Genomic DNA, 16,157 nt, shown 5'->3' on the forward strand with positions numbered 1-16,157 from the left:
TTTTTCGATAAAAAATATGACATTCTTTGCAAGTAAAATATAATCAACATGTAAGTTATTTCCTAAAATTTGAAGTCATACAAAGATGCACGTACATATTTTGATTGTATGAATTAATTTTGTCACATCTCAAAAAAAGTAACACTGTCACATCTCAAAGACACCGATATATTGAGGACATTCAATATCTCAATCTTTTATTATTTGGCAGGAACTTGACTTTCAGTCGTATTGCAGGAATGTGTAATTGACCAATAGTTAACTACTACATTCATGTACTTCCCAATACTCTAAATATGTTCAATATATTCACATATCTAAAACATGGTACAGACATATAAGGCATCGGAAGGCATAGCTGCAAACTATAATACTGTGTTCACGCCAAATGCAAAGCAAATATTTTGTGTAGTGCTGTTGCATACAAAGGTAATGCAAAGGAGAGAACAGATGCGGATTTGTGTCGGTTGTGACTCATTAGTCCAGAGACCAGACCAGACTATGTGGAGAAGCCAGAGACTGTCTATGGTCCAAACAACAAGGTCTCTGCTGTATTTATGTCTAGATGACCTTATTTGGAGTGTTGATGGAGCAGCTAAAATGTTAGCATAGCCTAGCTCCCATCAATTGCCACGTTTCTATATTTTTTACTGTTTGATGTACTGTTTGGTTTATACGTTTTGTAAGGTGTCCTTGAGTGCTTTGAAAGGCGCCTTTAAATAAAGTGCATTATTATTATCATTATCAATCCAGACTCCATTCAGAAAACAAGCATTTTAAAAGCTGTTTGCTTGTCGTCTTGCAGACAGACCGAACAAAGCATGACTTCAGACTTTTTACTAATCACCATCATTGTGGACTTATTTCAGCATCCTTTTTATCTGTTTATTACAATTAAATCAAAGCTAAATAGTTTATTTTGGGTTCATCCAGCTGTAGTAAACCAGCCGACGTGTACCTTATGTGAATCCAGCTTGGTGAAATTCACCAAGCACCTGGGTGATGTTATGAACTCAGGCAGGAAACCAAACACCGTCCTGCCTATCTGGGACTTAACTGCTTTACTGTTCATGTACAAAGCAGCAATAGTAGTGATTTCAACCCCGGTTGATGAAACCTTGTTGGTGTTTACATGGAGGTAAACCCCCCCATCACTGTGAACAAACACAAATGGTCATGTGGTCAAACTTCGCTTCACGTGAACACGCCATGAAAGCTCACTGCTGTGTGTAGTTCACAAACCAACCTTCATTATTATTACTGTAATACATTCATATATTTAAGCAGTCTTACAACATATTTGATATTTGATTAAATCTGACTTATATTTGTTGTGGAATGTTTTCACTACAGCAGCTGGTATGGCACCTCCAAATCAGACCCAATCTTTAGCCTAAATAATACAATCAATAAAAAGTATAAAATGTATGGTCATTTTGAAAGTAAGATGTAGGCAATATGGTTTACAGAGTTCATGTTAAAAAAACAACAAAATAGAGGATGTTTGCGAAGAGTTACTGATCAGCTGATTAGCTGAAGTCTCGGTTGGTGAGGATCATGGGGGCCACCAGGGTCCACATGTACAGGGCCAAACACACCCAGCTGGAGGTGATCTTCACCCACACTGCTGGCCACTTGCTGGATACGGTGTAGTCTGCATCAGGGCTGTAAAGAACAGAGCACAAAAAAGTCCTCAACATTTATCTGCTCGTAAGGTTTAAAGTTACTGTCTATGAAACAATGTCAATACTGATGGTCCCTCTGGAGGGAAGGGAGGCACGGGGAAACCAGGACCAGGCCGTGCTGAGCAGTGCAGACTGTCAGACCCTGCGGCAGTAAAATGAGACATTTTCTAATGGGAAAATCTAAATTATAGTTCCTTGTCGCAGCTTAAGACAGTCAGTCGTACTGGCCAACAACCATCCTTTACAGTCACATTAACTAAAAACACCCTTAACATACAGTACTGCTACGCTGCAAAGAAAAAATTGTGTCAAAGTGTTCCTGACCTGTACCAGTTGGTGAGGGTCATCATAATGTAGAGCGAGGCCAGGAAGAGCATGAAGTGGAAGAAGGAGTAACTGTACTGGACTATGTCGCGCTCATTGTCCTCCACCCGTCTGGGTCCCGTCGACTCCTCTGAGAGCTCCGAGCTGCTGCCGCCCTCAGCCAAGATGGCCGAGTCTTTGGAGGCCATGGTCAGCTTGTTCACCTGGCTGGTGCTGGACGAACGAATGCTGAGGACACAATAGAGATAACTGGATACTGTGTTTTTTGAACATAGCCCTGAAGTGAAAACCACAACAGCATGTGGAAACACAAACACAGAATAGGCAGCTACATTCCTCATACTGGTAGGAATTACAACACATCCCGGTCATATTGTCAATTAACAATATATGCAAATCATTGTATTTTCATGTGAAAATCCAATGTTTTTTCCACCTGGAAAATAATAAATGACACATGGTTACATCAGCTACCAACCAATTTCAACCAATAATATCAATAATCATATGCGTTTGTCGTATCTTATTTGTTTTGTATTTCATGTATTTGTTTATGACAGTGCAGAGGTGTTGCATGTGATGGAATCAAACCTCATCCTGTGACAAACATTTTCCCATGGACAGCCCAAACTAATTCATTATTCATGTCAGTTGAAACTAATGTTCACATTTAAATGTGCATGAAGACAAAGATTTCTTTGCTTTTGGAAAATGTGCCTGACCTAACCAGAACGAAGCACCCACATTATCCTCATGTGAACATTTCTCAATCTCGTAGGAAGTTTGTGAACGAAGGCCGACCTCGATCAAGGGAAGGTTTGCAAGTAGCAGTCACGTTGTTTCTTATCTCACCCAGTGATCCTACCTTGAGTAGAGGATGCACAGGACAAATATAGCGAGTCCCACGATGTTCTGGGCGTCCCACCACTGCAGGTACGGGGCTGTCAGGACCGGTTCCTCTGTGCCGATGATCACCACAGCCGTCTGGTTCTCAATCTCCAGGGGAGCTGGTGTGGGGACTGCGATCTGCTGGAAGATACTCAGTAGGCTGGGGTTACATTCTCGGTCTGAGGGGAGTAGAACAAAACAATATTACAATGAAGGAAATTCAAGGCACACGGAGGGGATGTGGGATATTGCACTGAAACACGCATAGGACAATTACTGATGTTATTACAATACTGAGTATCGGGTAACTGTTAAGGCTGTTAAGGACTGTGAGTGGGCTTTTTTTTTTAAATGATTGATTTAAGCTGCAACCTCCTGTTCTCAAAAGTGAAGTCAAGCTGAAGTGACTTAAACTGTGATTCTCTTTACTGGCCATCAGGGGGCGACTCCTCTGGTTGCAAAAGATGTTCGATTGCATGGAAGTGTTTGAGAAAATGACCCTACTTCTACTTCATCTCAGTAAACATTGTAAACATGAGTTTATGGTCTCAATCTCTAGTTTCACGTCTACAGTACAATACAGCATGATGTTCATTTAGTACATTATGATCCATTTAGTGTCAAATAGACCATTTAGCAGGGTATAATTTACCTTGTGACCAATCATTTGGCTTGTTTAAAGTACAGGTTTTGAGGTAAAATTCACAATTCAGGCTTTTATTCTGAAAAATATTATATCTGACTCCAAAAGGCACCTAGCTCCCCCTCTGCCACAGTCTATTTGACATGCAAGCACAAGACATGAGATCCATGAAAAAATAGCTTGCAAATTATACTTAAACCATAGCAAATCAATAGTAATGTTTTGTATGTGTATACTTTTGCACATTCATTGAAGGAATCAATTAACTATGGCATGTTACATGCTGCAAATAAAACATACATCATACATTTGAACAAAACAAGAAAAGCATAACTAACAAAAAGAAACAACTCAGTAACTAAAAGGATGAAATCCCATTTTGGAGAAGATGCCATGTTTCTGTCACTGCATTTGTCGGTGCATTGTGGTGGCGGAACAAAACGGACGATATCTTGTTTGCATTGTTTACAGCAATAACTCAGGCAACCAGCAAACATTCTCACCAGGCTCATTGGTCATGGCAGACCAGGTCAGATACATGGTATACAGGGTGATGATGGAGGACTGTAGAAGACCTGAGCGTGTCTGAGACTCCTGGGGACACACACACAGATACAACCGTTGAAATAGTCCATGATAACTGAGCAAACTGTTTTCACTGAACAGGACTGTAAAATGTGGCTGAAAGTAGTGAAACAAACAGTCAGTGTCTGTAAGCTTTGTCCTCCTATGTAAACCTTTGTATTCAGCGTTATGTTTGTCTGCAGACCTAGTCATTTCCCACTGTGTGTAACACGGCAGGCTGTTGTTTCATTTCACGTTAACTTTGAGACAATCAGCAGAAGACTGCCCACGCTATGGATGAGTATAAAGTCTGTTCAGGATCAGATTTTCATAATATACTCCGGTTTATGACCTCTGCACTTTCAACTGAAATATATTGACTATGTTAACGACAGACGACATTTAAAAAAATAATAAATATTATTTATTTAAATAATAAATAAATGAAGCCCTGTTTGAAAACACACGTCTTATATTAACTGCCCGTGTCAGTTTAATGTGTCTAGTTTTCATATATTTTCTGTGATAATGCATAACCAATGATCAAACATTGAACACATTTTGAAGTGAAGATCAAATGGATTTCGTAATTTGAGAAGTCCCAAAGAAAAAATTACAAGTCAATTTAATTTTAAAAGGTTACACGGTTCATTTAAATGATAGACTGTCAAAAAGAAGTGGGCGTAGTCATGGTGACGTAACCTATTGGTTTGTGGATTACGGTTTTGAAGCCTCAAATTCAGCATTTTGACCGTCACCATCTTGGAATTTTTGCAACCAGTGAAGGAAGTGACCATATTTGGACTGTGGAGGAGCGACGGGTGGATCTGACTTGGGTGACGCTGATTGTATTGGTAGTGATGTGTTGTTGCAGTAAAAGACCCAGAGGTTGCCGTCATTGGTGACAGCATATTTACTGTATTATTACTATCATACTATATAATACAAGACTTTTCAGGTGTTCCCGATATTGTTTCCACTTGTTGTATCTAAAAAGCTTGTCTCATGTTTGCACTGTTACATCGAATGAATACTGTACCTGTACTTTATGCAGCACAGAGACAACGGAGACCGCGATGCAGAACAACATGTTGAAGCTGATGAAGAACTTGTTGATGAGGCATCCATCAGGCTTGGTGTAGAAGACGAAGAACAACACGACAGCAATAAATGACATGATATAGTTGAGGATGGTGACCACCAGCAAAGCTAAAAAACAAAAAGGTGGAAAAGGTAAATATCTGATAAAACATATGGTTTAAACATTCATAGAGAAGTACATAAGAAATTCATATTTTTCAAGTGAGAAGGTACAATCAGCATGTGATTGTACAGCTCGGGTCACTGACCTGCATACCAGCCCCTGGAGTTGCCGTTCTCCATCTTCTCCACCCAGGACTCGTTCCAGGAGTGGGCGAAGTCCACCAGCAGCACCAGCTGGATCAGAATGAAACAGAAAGCTCCACCAGAGCCCACGATAAACCACGCTGCGACGACAGACACACACGGTTAATTCATGTACCCATCTGTGATATAGCATCACATGGATGTCCTGATCTGAGATATAAATAAATGTAAATTATGAAGTTCTTACTGTAGGTAAAAGGCCCGTCGGGAATGTAAAAGGCACCAACTGTAACTGCCGTCAAGGCAGCAAACTTAAAGAACCAAAATCTGGACACAAATGATTAATGGCTGATTACACATTTGAACATACTGTACATAAACATGCATTACCAAGAGCACATTTATCCAGTGATTCTCAAAGCCAAACAATAACCAAAGCATTTCTCCGAAGCAAACAATGACAAATCAACGCACTGCAAGGTTTAATGTGTGACAAACAATTGGAGCTGCTCAGTGATCAGCAGAGAAACAATGTGGTTCCTGTGTACTGGACTCATTATTAACCAGTATGTATCCCAAACAGGGACTCCATGGACAGCCAAGAGCTGCAGCGTAAAGTCATTTTATTTTAAGAGCCGACTGCATTACGGGTTCAGCCATGACACTGTGAGTAAGAACCAACACTTACTCTGCACTCTTTTGTCTTTCAAAAAAGTTCTCTTTCACTTTGTTTTATATATGTTGGTGATGTGCCTTTACATGGACAATGTGACATGGTTTAAGTCATTTTATTTGATTTCATCATATTTCTTTCATAGTAGTTATTGTTATCACGGAAGCCAGCTTGAGAGACTTTGTATGATGCATAGCGATTATTTCATTGGACCAGTGTAGCTACCAGAGACTATATATCAGAAGTGGACTTCGTCATGGTGATGTCAGCCATTGTTTTGTGGAATACAGTTTTGAAGCCTTGAGTTCAGCATTTTGGATTTTTTTGTGACCAGTGAAGTGATGGGTGGATCTAATGCACTGAAGGCAACAGAGCAGCACCCGATCAGCACCCTTAATGGATCTGGATTCTGGTCTGAAGCTGTTTACAAAGTTAGCTTCATAACTCAAGGTCAGCAGAAACGGTGCCGTCAATCCATAGTGAAAGTAAATGAAGAAGAATCTCAAGGCTTCAAAGGCCTGTGCAGGACAAAGGTCATCTTCTATTCACCATGTTGTATAACTTATAACACTGACCCTGTTACAGTGCACATGTGTAGAGGACAGAAAAACCCTCGGTAAAGGTGTTTGATGTCGGCCTGCTCTGTTTCTGCACCTTCCACACGTCTAACATCTCCAGTGTTTTCACAAAAGAAGCAGGCTTAAGTTTCCTAGTTAGATGAAGGTGTATGAAAGTGTCAGTAATGAAGTGCATCGTGTGTTGCTGGTGTGGCTGCAGTACTCACCCGTTGTGGATGGCAGCACGTGGGTCTCTGCTGTTCTTGATGTTAATCATAAGAACGGAGAACCCGAGGAACCACACACTCATGCCAAAGCAGATGCGGTACACCGCCTTGTAGCCCACCAACATTTGACAGTTGACATCAGCCTGCAGGATCGTAGAGCCGGCCCCGTCTTCACAGAAACCTGGGATCTACAGCAAATCAGAGGAAGTCACATTTGAACTTAACAAAGCTTTTATTCATGAGGAGGAGCTGAACTTCATATGACGTTGACAAGTGTTGGGCAATTAAACCAATGTTCTAAAAAACTAGAGCCCGACTGATGTGGGATTTATGTGGCCCACGTCAGCCGCGTCCTCCAAAGATCGCAAAGGCTGAACCAAGCAGTCTCCTTAATGGGACGGTCTGGACTACAGAGGATTTCCTGTTTGCGTCACCGCCCAACACTTTGCCGCTCCTGCTGCTTAGCAACCAGCTGCGGTTGACAAGAGCATAGATGAACTAACGTTATCTGATTAAAACGGAGGCAGAGATCATATTTTATTGGTTTTATTTCATATTCTGATGGAGGATCTGCTTCATGTTATATTTCAGGTTAAGATAGTTTATTGTGCTTCTGAGCTACTCGTAGACACCATGTTGATCCAATTGTCACCGGCAGCAATGAATCTTGGTGGAGGCATAATATCGGAATCGGCCCCCACTTTCGGGCTCTAGATCTAATGCATAAATTGACTTCATTTCCCGGCCTACTCTTTTTAGCTGCCCATCCACGCCCGGCGACAGCATGATGCAGGCGACGATGGTCCCCAGCAGCAAGATGAAGGCGTAGATGATCCTGGTCACCGTGGAGTTCCTGGTCCTCGGGCAGCAGTTGCACAACAGACAGGTTGCACTGCTGCACAGGCACGGCATCTAGGGACAAACAAGAGCATCCTTTTATTTCAGCATCTACCTGTAAAACCAAAGACACATTCAGGAAATATCTAAAAATATGCAGAAACATAACAAATGCCATACAGTTGTAGTGTATCATATAATTCAAGCTACTACATTAACCTTTAATTGGTTATGAAACAGTCTCAATTTAATACTGATGGTCCCGCCAGAGGGAAGAGGGGCACAGGAGAACCAGAACCAGGTTTTCAAAAGGGATTCTGGTGCTCAGAAACAACTTTTGTCCACCGCGAAAAATAAAAAAAACATGAATCACAAACAAAATGAAAGTTTATCATCGTGACTGCTTTCCTCTTTTAGTTTAAAATGACAATTGAACTGATTTCACCACTTACTCATCAACTCCAATCAATGGATACACTTTGCCTTGCCTGACTCTTTAATGCTTTTTTCAGCTTTTCACAAAAAACCTCTTTAGATCATTTAGAGTGCACAATTTCCACCCCAACTGACATCTTCTCTCATGTCATTCACCTCAAAACATGAATCATCCTGTGAAAGCACGTGAGGAGCAGTGAGAGATTTCAGACAAAATAAAACGTTCCCATGATGTTGCAGCTAATGGCTTCGCTCTGCTTAATCAGATTCAGCATTCAACACTGTTCAACAGTCATCTGAAAGTCATCTGCTGTATCATTATCATCTGATGATCTCTGACTTTTGGTCTGTGTCTGAACTAAAGGCTTGCATTAATCTGCTATTTCGTCTTGCACCCATTCAAATCATGAACTATGTAAAACAATACATGGTTAGTTTGCACTGGACCATGGGATGCAAGAGTTTTAGTAAGGGGAGGAAAAGAGAGTTTCTTGCATGGAAGCGTGGGGATTGGATTAACTCTGGACCTTGAGATGATCACACAGCCAGGGTTTTGGTTCGCAACATGCTGAAAAGAATAAAGAGGACCTATTATGCTTGTATTCTTTTCCCCTTTCCTTGATTGTGTTTATAGTTTGTCATGCAAAGGTCTCCAGAATGTCAAAGCCTAAAGTCCATGTCCAAAGGGAGTTTACTCTCTCCGACAGAAACTCTGATCCTGAACTGCTTTAAATGCCTCAATCCGAATCTTGTCTTTTCTTCTGGAAAGTATTGATGTCACCAAGTACATTGGCATAATATCTTCCCAATCCGCTAGTTTGTCACGCCCTCAAACAAAGCTAAGACCTGAGCTGAGCATGGAGCACCATGTTGAGAAGACACACGTAAATGTCCTTAGTATGAACTTCTAGTGGAAAAGAAGCTGAAGAACAGGCTAAAATTATTTTGATCACTGTTCGTCAGCAGAACAACTCCTGTTAGCCGGTTATAGAAGGGGTGGGATATTTTATTTCTGACAAACAGCATGATGAGCATCAAAGCATGTAAACATGTTCGAGTAATAACCTGAAATAAAAGGATTCACCAGAAGAGGAGCAGAATAGGTCCTCTTTAAAAAAGATGCCAGGTATTAAAGTCTTACTGGCATTACTGAAACTCAGAAAAGGCTGTTTGATGGGAACCACAGCCTCTTCAGAGCCATCCGACTCCATTCACAAAAATATTTATTGTACTTTGCAGAAGTATAACCCGACTTATTGAATAACTTACATTGGTAACGTACACCACAGCTTTTTGATGAGTGGACGTTTGCATTTGAAAAACACAGAAAAGAACCCAGTTGTTTCTAAAAGACATCTTTGGCTTGGCTAAATAAGGAGGACATGTTTCTGATCTGCAGATAATGCAATAATCATATGTCCTAGCTCTTGAAAGGAAAGGCTGAAATTAAAAATAATGAATTTAACATATTGTGGCTACAAATCCTTAACATTCCTCCCATCTGAAGCACAAAATATACAAACTACTGATTCTGATGCTGGAGAATGTCTTTAAAGCGTATACAAACAGAGGGGTGTCTCAGAGTCTGAGCCTTCAGAGACAACTATTAAGTATGTTTTATTTCCATTAAAAACAGGCAGAGATAATTGACCTGCAAACAGCTTGTGTATTCATTTACAACAATCCTCTTCAGATTCTCTCTCCTTCCTCAACGACTGAGTGGAGTCAAGAGATAAAGGAGGGCTGGAAGATTGTCAACAAGTTAATACCCCCGCCAGCCAGACAAGGTCAGCTTAGTGCAACCACAGACTAGGCCATGGTAATGTGTGCCAGATAACATGCAAGGAGGCACATGATCAACCAGGATAAAGACGTTTGTTTATTAGAGTACAATCCACAGAGACATGCTCTTCATTTAACTGGAGCTTCACAGGAGCTTTGACAATCCTACTGAACAGGACTTTATTTTCATTTTTAAGTAAGAAGACCAAACATTTGCTGATCACAGCTTGTGTGAGGATTTGTTTCTCTTTTCAGCATTTGTAAACACAGCATTCAAAATTCAGCGATACAGAGAGTGAATCAGAAGAATAAAACCATATTATCTGGTTGTTTCTTGGCGGTTGCATTCTTAAATCTCCACATCCACACACACACTCTTCACAAACCTGCACCGTCACCCTACTGTTGCCGGTCTGCAGCCTATTGGCTGGTGGCTACATGCCCTCATATGCTCTTTGCTGACACCCAGATGAACCCGAACACAGCTCCATTAATTATGTCACTGCTGTCCCGGTATTAAAGCCTGCCAGATCAACAGCGGCTGGTGGACCATCAATAATGATGATAATGATAATAACAATAATATATATTTTTTAACAAATACATATTGTAAGCTAATTTGTTTTGATTTAAGTTCCCCTGGTAAACAGTGATGCCAAGAATATGTCTAGGGCTTTTATTGTGAAAGGTAAGAAGGAAAGAAGTGGTTGTTCCTATTGTTAATGTGAAGACATAGGTGTGTTTTACCTAATTAATAAATGAATACAAAATACTTTGTGACCGTGTGTGTGTGATGATGATGCTCTACTCAATAAATATATTATTTTCCTAGATTTGTCTCAATCTGGCTGCTCTCTCTTCTCTCGTTTGTCATTTTCCCTTCAGCACATGATGGTGCATAAAGCTTGGTTACTGACCATCGGTTGTACACTACTGTTCAAGATGAATTGTGCGATACTTTGTGTCCACTATAGGGTAGAATAATTCTCACTATAACACTCGGACAGAATGACAACATGGCAAACTCACAATATGATGCCACATGACACCTTGGTAGTGACCTGTCAATCTGAAGTAAGCCCCGCCCTAAAGCATACCATGCTTTATGAGATTGTTCATAGATAGCCAAAATAGATCAAATAATTCAGAAAAGCATGTGTGCTATGTGGCACCTTGAGCCTTTCATCCTTATACAAGCCAGTGTTGTCCTAACAGCTTCAAGTTAAACTGCTTCCTCTCCTGTTGCATAGATCATGCTGCTATCATTGTCTGCATCCACATGATGGACACTAGTTCTGCATATGGCGCATGTTGTGTTCCTACAACAAGGAAACAAAGCAGAGTTAATCCAATCAATCACGTGTAAGCAGATGACTAAGTGAGTTATGATTAACTCGTCGCTTTGCTGTGGGCTTCATGTTGAGTCTACTGTCCCTCTTGCTTGAACACACTTTTAACGAACATTCAGCAGGTTATACAGTTTATTCTCACGTGTTACTGGATCACATTAGACTACTGATTCGGTGCCCGTGTCACCCGGAATGACTTCCGCTTCATGGATATAGAAACGCATTTTTATGATGTGCTTGGTGGCACATAACGTTACACTTCATATCTTCAATCTGACATGGCAACATAGACTTCGGCATGTGAATCTTGAGTAAAATGTCTACCACCACGAAAAGATTCGGCTGATAAAACCTTTTCATTTACCTTTTCATTTACAAGTAGGCAGCGTGCAACGGTTGAATATGTTCAAACACGATTTCAAAGAAGCATTGCTAATGAATATGGTAATTGCCGAATTAACTAACAAACACAAATAAATAATGTACAATTATGTATCTGCCCAGATGTAAGGAAACAAGCGAAATGCAATTAAAACGCCAGATATTAGATTGGAGCTCGGTTTACCGTTCCCCCCGCAACGCAAGCTGAGAACAGAATGAAACCATTCAATAATTGAATAATGAAGCAGAAAAAAGTCCAACGTTGTGAATGTCACAAATGAACCCCAGTCACGAGCTCAAGTGGCCTACGTAACGGACTGTGAATTAAAACAGTCGATATTTGAGTGGAGTTTGGTGTGTGCTCTCTCTGTGTCAGCTCCACACAGCCGAGCCGTGTGGAGCTGACTGCACTCAGGAGCGGCATTACCTGTTGCTCGTCACTCCTCATGGCGTCGCCGTGTTTTACATTTCCTCGTCAATGTAAAGCAATGTAGTTGTAATAATAAAAACATGGCAGAAACTTACCCAGCTGGCGAAGGAGAAGGCTCCCAGAACAGCTCCCATGTCGTTCCAGTTTCAGCGACGTGACCGGAGCGGACAGACCGTAAATCCGTGTTCTTCCTCCCGTCACTGCGGCTCCGTTCCTCCAGGGTGGACTTCAGACACAAACCCGGTAAATGAACCGGAGCAGCTGGACACAACACGATATGAACACTCAAAACAGCCCAGTGAGAGATGCAAGTCCCGAATAGTGCTCAATGAGGTTGGTTGGCTCGCGAGGTACAGTTGTGATGTGTTCCGCTCAGTGCGTCTGTGAGGGCGACGTCACGCTGGTTACGTCATTACAACATTGACCTGCTGGGAGCGTGAGCTAATTGGACTATGCACCATGCTCTAGTCTATAACCAATATAATTCTATTCATATAATATATATTTTAAATATATATTTAAAACAATTTTCAATGTAAACACTTAGGCTGTATAATTTTCAACATTAAATACCTTTATACAATACTATTTTTTTTAAATGCACCATGCTCTAGTCTATAACCAATATAATAATAATAATAATAATAATAATAATAATAATATACACTTTTAAAACTCTTTTCCATGTATATACTTATATTAGTTCATACAGAAATAGTTTCACTATTCACTAATCTATAACATAGGTAATTATAATAAACAATATATCTTATTAATACACTTTTAAATATCTTTTCAGTGTATAAATTATATTCATTTATAATATTTAATGTTCAATAAGTTTATACAGTAATATATTCTAAATGCTCTTGTCTCGTGCTGTCTGAATGTTTAGTGAGAATTATTATACCCTATGGACTCAAAGCATCCCACAATGTGTCTTTAAAAAGCATTACCAAATAATTATATTTATTATTTATTTCTTATGTCCACAACTTGTTTGTTTTGTCGAAGAGAATATCCTAAATCTAAAGATCGGTTATAAACAATAATATAATCTGAGAAAAACAAAAATCGTCAGATTTATAAATTCCTAAATTAACTTTTTTTCGATGTGTAAAAAATTATGTATTGCAAAGCGAAACTGGTGTGAGAAAGGTACAGTTGTATAGCGCTAACTCAGTTACAGTGGATGGACATCTTCTATATCTGGTGGATAAACCCAGAATCTATTGTAATGGACATTTGTAATATGTAATCTTCGAACATTTTAACTTGTACATATCCATAAGACTGCAAATGGACCAAAAGGTTCATATCTAAAATATTCACATCTGGTGTTAGTGAAGAACAAACAGCACCTTGTATGGTGACCTTCGAGATATGATAACCATTTTGTTAAAGATAGACGGTGACTCAAGCAAATCATAGAATTAGTTCAAATTATTTCCATGTATTTTATTATGTTGAGCTCAAGTTTTATTGATTATTTTGTTGTTTTAAGTGGAGATATACTCAAAATGTTTCTTTATAGTTAGTTCAAATCAGGGACGTCACTGGATTTAAAGACAGGGGGGCTTAGCCCCAGGAGGAGCATACTGAATCTTGCATATTTTTAGTTCTGTAGTAGAACTACAACCAGTGAAGAAGTCCAGCTAGTAACAAGTTAAAAGCAATAGATATTGTCTTGTTCCATTCTCTTCTGTTGAACAAAAGTGAATAATGTTCACTTTTAGACACATTAAAGCTGCATGCTTAGAACAGGCCCTGATCATGTCAATGTGTCTTAAAGTGATACCATATCTAATTCCTCTCTCCATTAGATAAACTGCAAGTCTAAACAATAGAATTTTGCATAAGGGTGCTACAACACATGCTACACGCTAACAACAAACAAGGTGCAAAGTGTTCCTCTGCAGCTGTTCCTGCTTTCTGACAGTAGATGGAGGTGTTACATAAGGAGTCACTCACTGACATCCATCCTTCTCCTCTCTGGCCTCCTCTTATGCTCTCCCTTTAGTCTGGGGAATGAAGAGGAGAGACTTCAAAGGTCTCTTCTCCAGTAAGACGTTACACTTTGATGAAAGGTGTAAGGCATATGATTAACAAAAAGCAAGATATTTAAAAAAGGAATATTGTGTAAATGACGATCAAAATAAGAGTGTTACTCATAACGAAGTTGAAATGGCAATCGATAGAGTAAAATTGGGCATCTGGAGCTGATGAGATACTATCCATCTATAATACCAATACCATATATTCCAATACCATAATCCCAAAGCAGCGCCACGGTTTTAGCTAAAGCGCTGCCCGAGTCCTTTTGGCGCCCATATAAACCAATTGGACAACTCACACAGGATGCAACGTCACTACAGCTGGAAACAGTGTTATAATTAGAGAAGGCAGATTCTTTGTGGTTTTGGCTCTCACATGTGACAGCGCTAATACACAACTTTCCCTTTCTGATGCCAGTTTGCAAAATATGTCATCGCTGTTCAACACACAAAAGGTCGATTGACAGCCTTACAGAGTCAGCACACACAAGGTGAGGGTTAGTAGGACGGAAAAAGATAGTGAGCTTTAAAATGTAACCAAATCCATACACGCACAACAACATGCTGCAGCAAATAAAATGATAAAGTAGAAATAAAATTTAAAGTAGCAAAAGTAAAATGACTTGTGCAGAATAATATATTATTATTTAATATCTTATTATTCTATCACCAACAAATTCATTAGAGCATGTTTATTGTTGTAGTTCGTCAGGCTGAAGCCACTTGGTCATACTTTGTAAATACTTTTGTGTAGAACAGCAGTAAAGTGCTGCATTATATCAAAGTGTAGAAGTACATTATCATCACTTTTATATTAAAATGTACAAGTGTCAGAAAACCAAGGGGAGTAAAAGGAGCTATATTTATTTCGGAGATTTAACGTAGAATATACACACTATATTGCCAAAAGTATTCGCTCACCTGCCTTGACTCGCATATGAACTAAAGTGACATCCGCTTCTAAATCCATAGGGTTTAATATGACGTCGGTCCTTTGCAGTTTACAATAAACTCAGTGAAAAGAGTCGGTACAATAACTTCCAGCTCCAGCCGACACCTTTTTTTTTTTTTACCAAGTGTCTGTGCTTACCTTTGAAATAAAATGATGTTTTAACATTGTTTGTTCACTAATATTGAGGTATCATGTATATTTTCACATTATTAAAATACTGGCTAATTGAAGGTATGCATACAAAAGGAAGTGAGTGTGTGTGTATAATTATTATGTATACTTTTATATTATAATATTGGATATTTGTATGTATTAATAATAATGACAATAGTAGTAATCATAATAATTAATACATCTATGTAGAGCACTTTTCTGTTTCTATAAAAGACCAGAATAGAAGAAGAAAAAGATGGCCTGAATAGAAAAACAGTTTGCACCTCCACCGTAAGAGGGATGAGGTGCATCGTCATGGTAACTAACCAGCAGGAACTTGATGTACGACACCAGACACCAGGTCAGACTTCAACAAGGCCCCCAAAAACTATGAAATGTGATGCTTCATATTTACTATTTAATTAAAACCCTTTAAATGTAAACTAATAAAGACATGTCCTGATTTTTTTTAGGGAAAATAAAATGTCTACAGATTAATTAACTCACTGAGATTCAGGGATGCAAACTGACACATTAGCCATGGTAACCAGGCGATCAAGGTCAGAGAGGTCGTTCAAAAATGTTTGAAAAGGACATTGTGTGATGTGAAACTTCAACATGTACAGAAGCCCAGAGTAAAATAGAGTGAATATATTTTTGCTCTGGCAACTTATGTCAATTGAAACTCATGTAGAAGAATAAATACTGTTTTTAGTCCCGTTTAGAAGATGAGGTATAGTGGTGCATTTCGACCTCTTGTGGCCAAAATGAGTATTACAAGAACACAAGGAAAAGTAATCCCGACTATAATAAAAGCACCCGCCAAGGTGTTTTTGTGGTTAAGAATGAACTTAAATCCGAGACCACAGAAAAATG

The 16,157-nt window shown here is 39.4% G+C and overlaps 1 protein-coding gene across 1 annotated transcript; it reads right to left on the reverse strand.

Moving 5' to 3' along the window:
• On the reverse strand, positions 1–12,488 carry serinc3 (serine incorporator 3). The gene is made up of 10 exons (XM_084027189.1): positions 12,218–12,488; positions 7,659–7,820; positions 6,909–7,096; positions 5,699–5,778; positions 5,454–5,591; positions 5,144–5,313; positions 4,044–4,134; positions 2,875–3,076; positions 2,010–2,237; positions 1–1,665 (listed from the first exon to the last, which is right to left on the reverse strand). Exons 1-10 carry the CDS (start codon positions 12,254–12,256, stop codon positions 1,530–1,532), a joined length of 1,434 nt encoding a protein of 477 aa, XP_083883315.1. The 5' UTR covers positions 12,257–12,488; the 3' UTR covers positions 1–1,529.
• Positions 12,489–16,157: the final 3,669 nt, after the last annotated feature.

The sequence above is a fragment of the Eutrigla gurnardus genome (genome assembly GCF_963514095.1).
Source record: "Eutrigla gurnardus genome assembly, chromosome: 2".
Classification (NCBI taxonomy): Eukaryota; Metazoa; Chordata; class Actinopteri; order Perciformes; family Triglidae; genus Eutrigla; species Eutrigla gurnardus.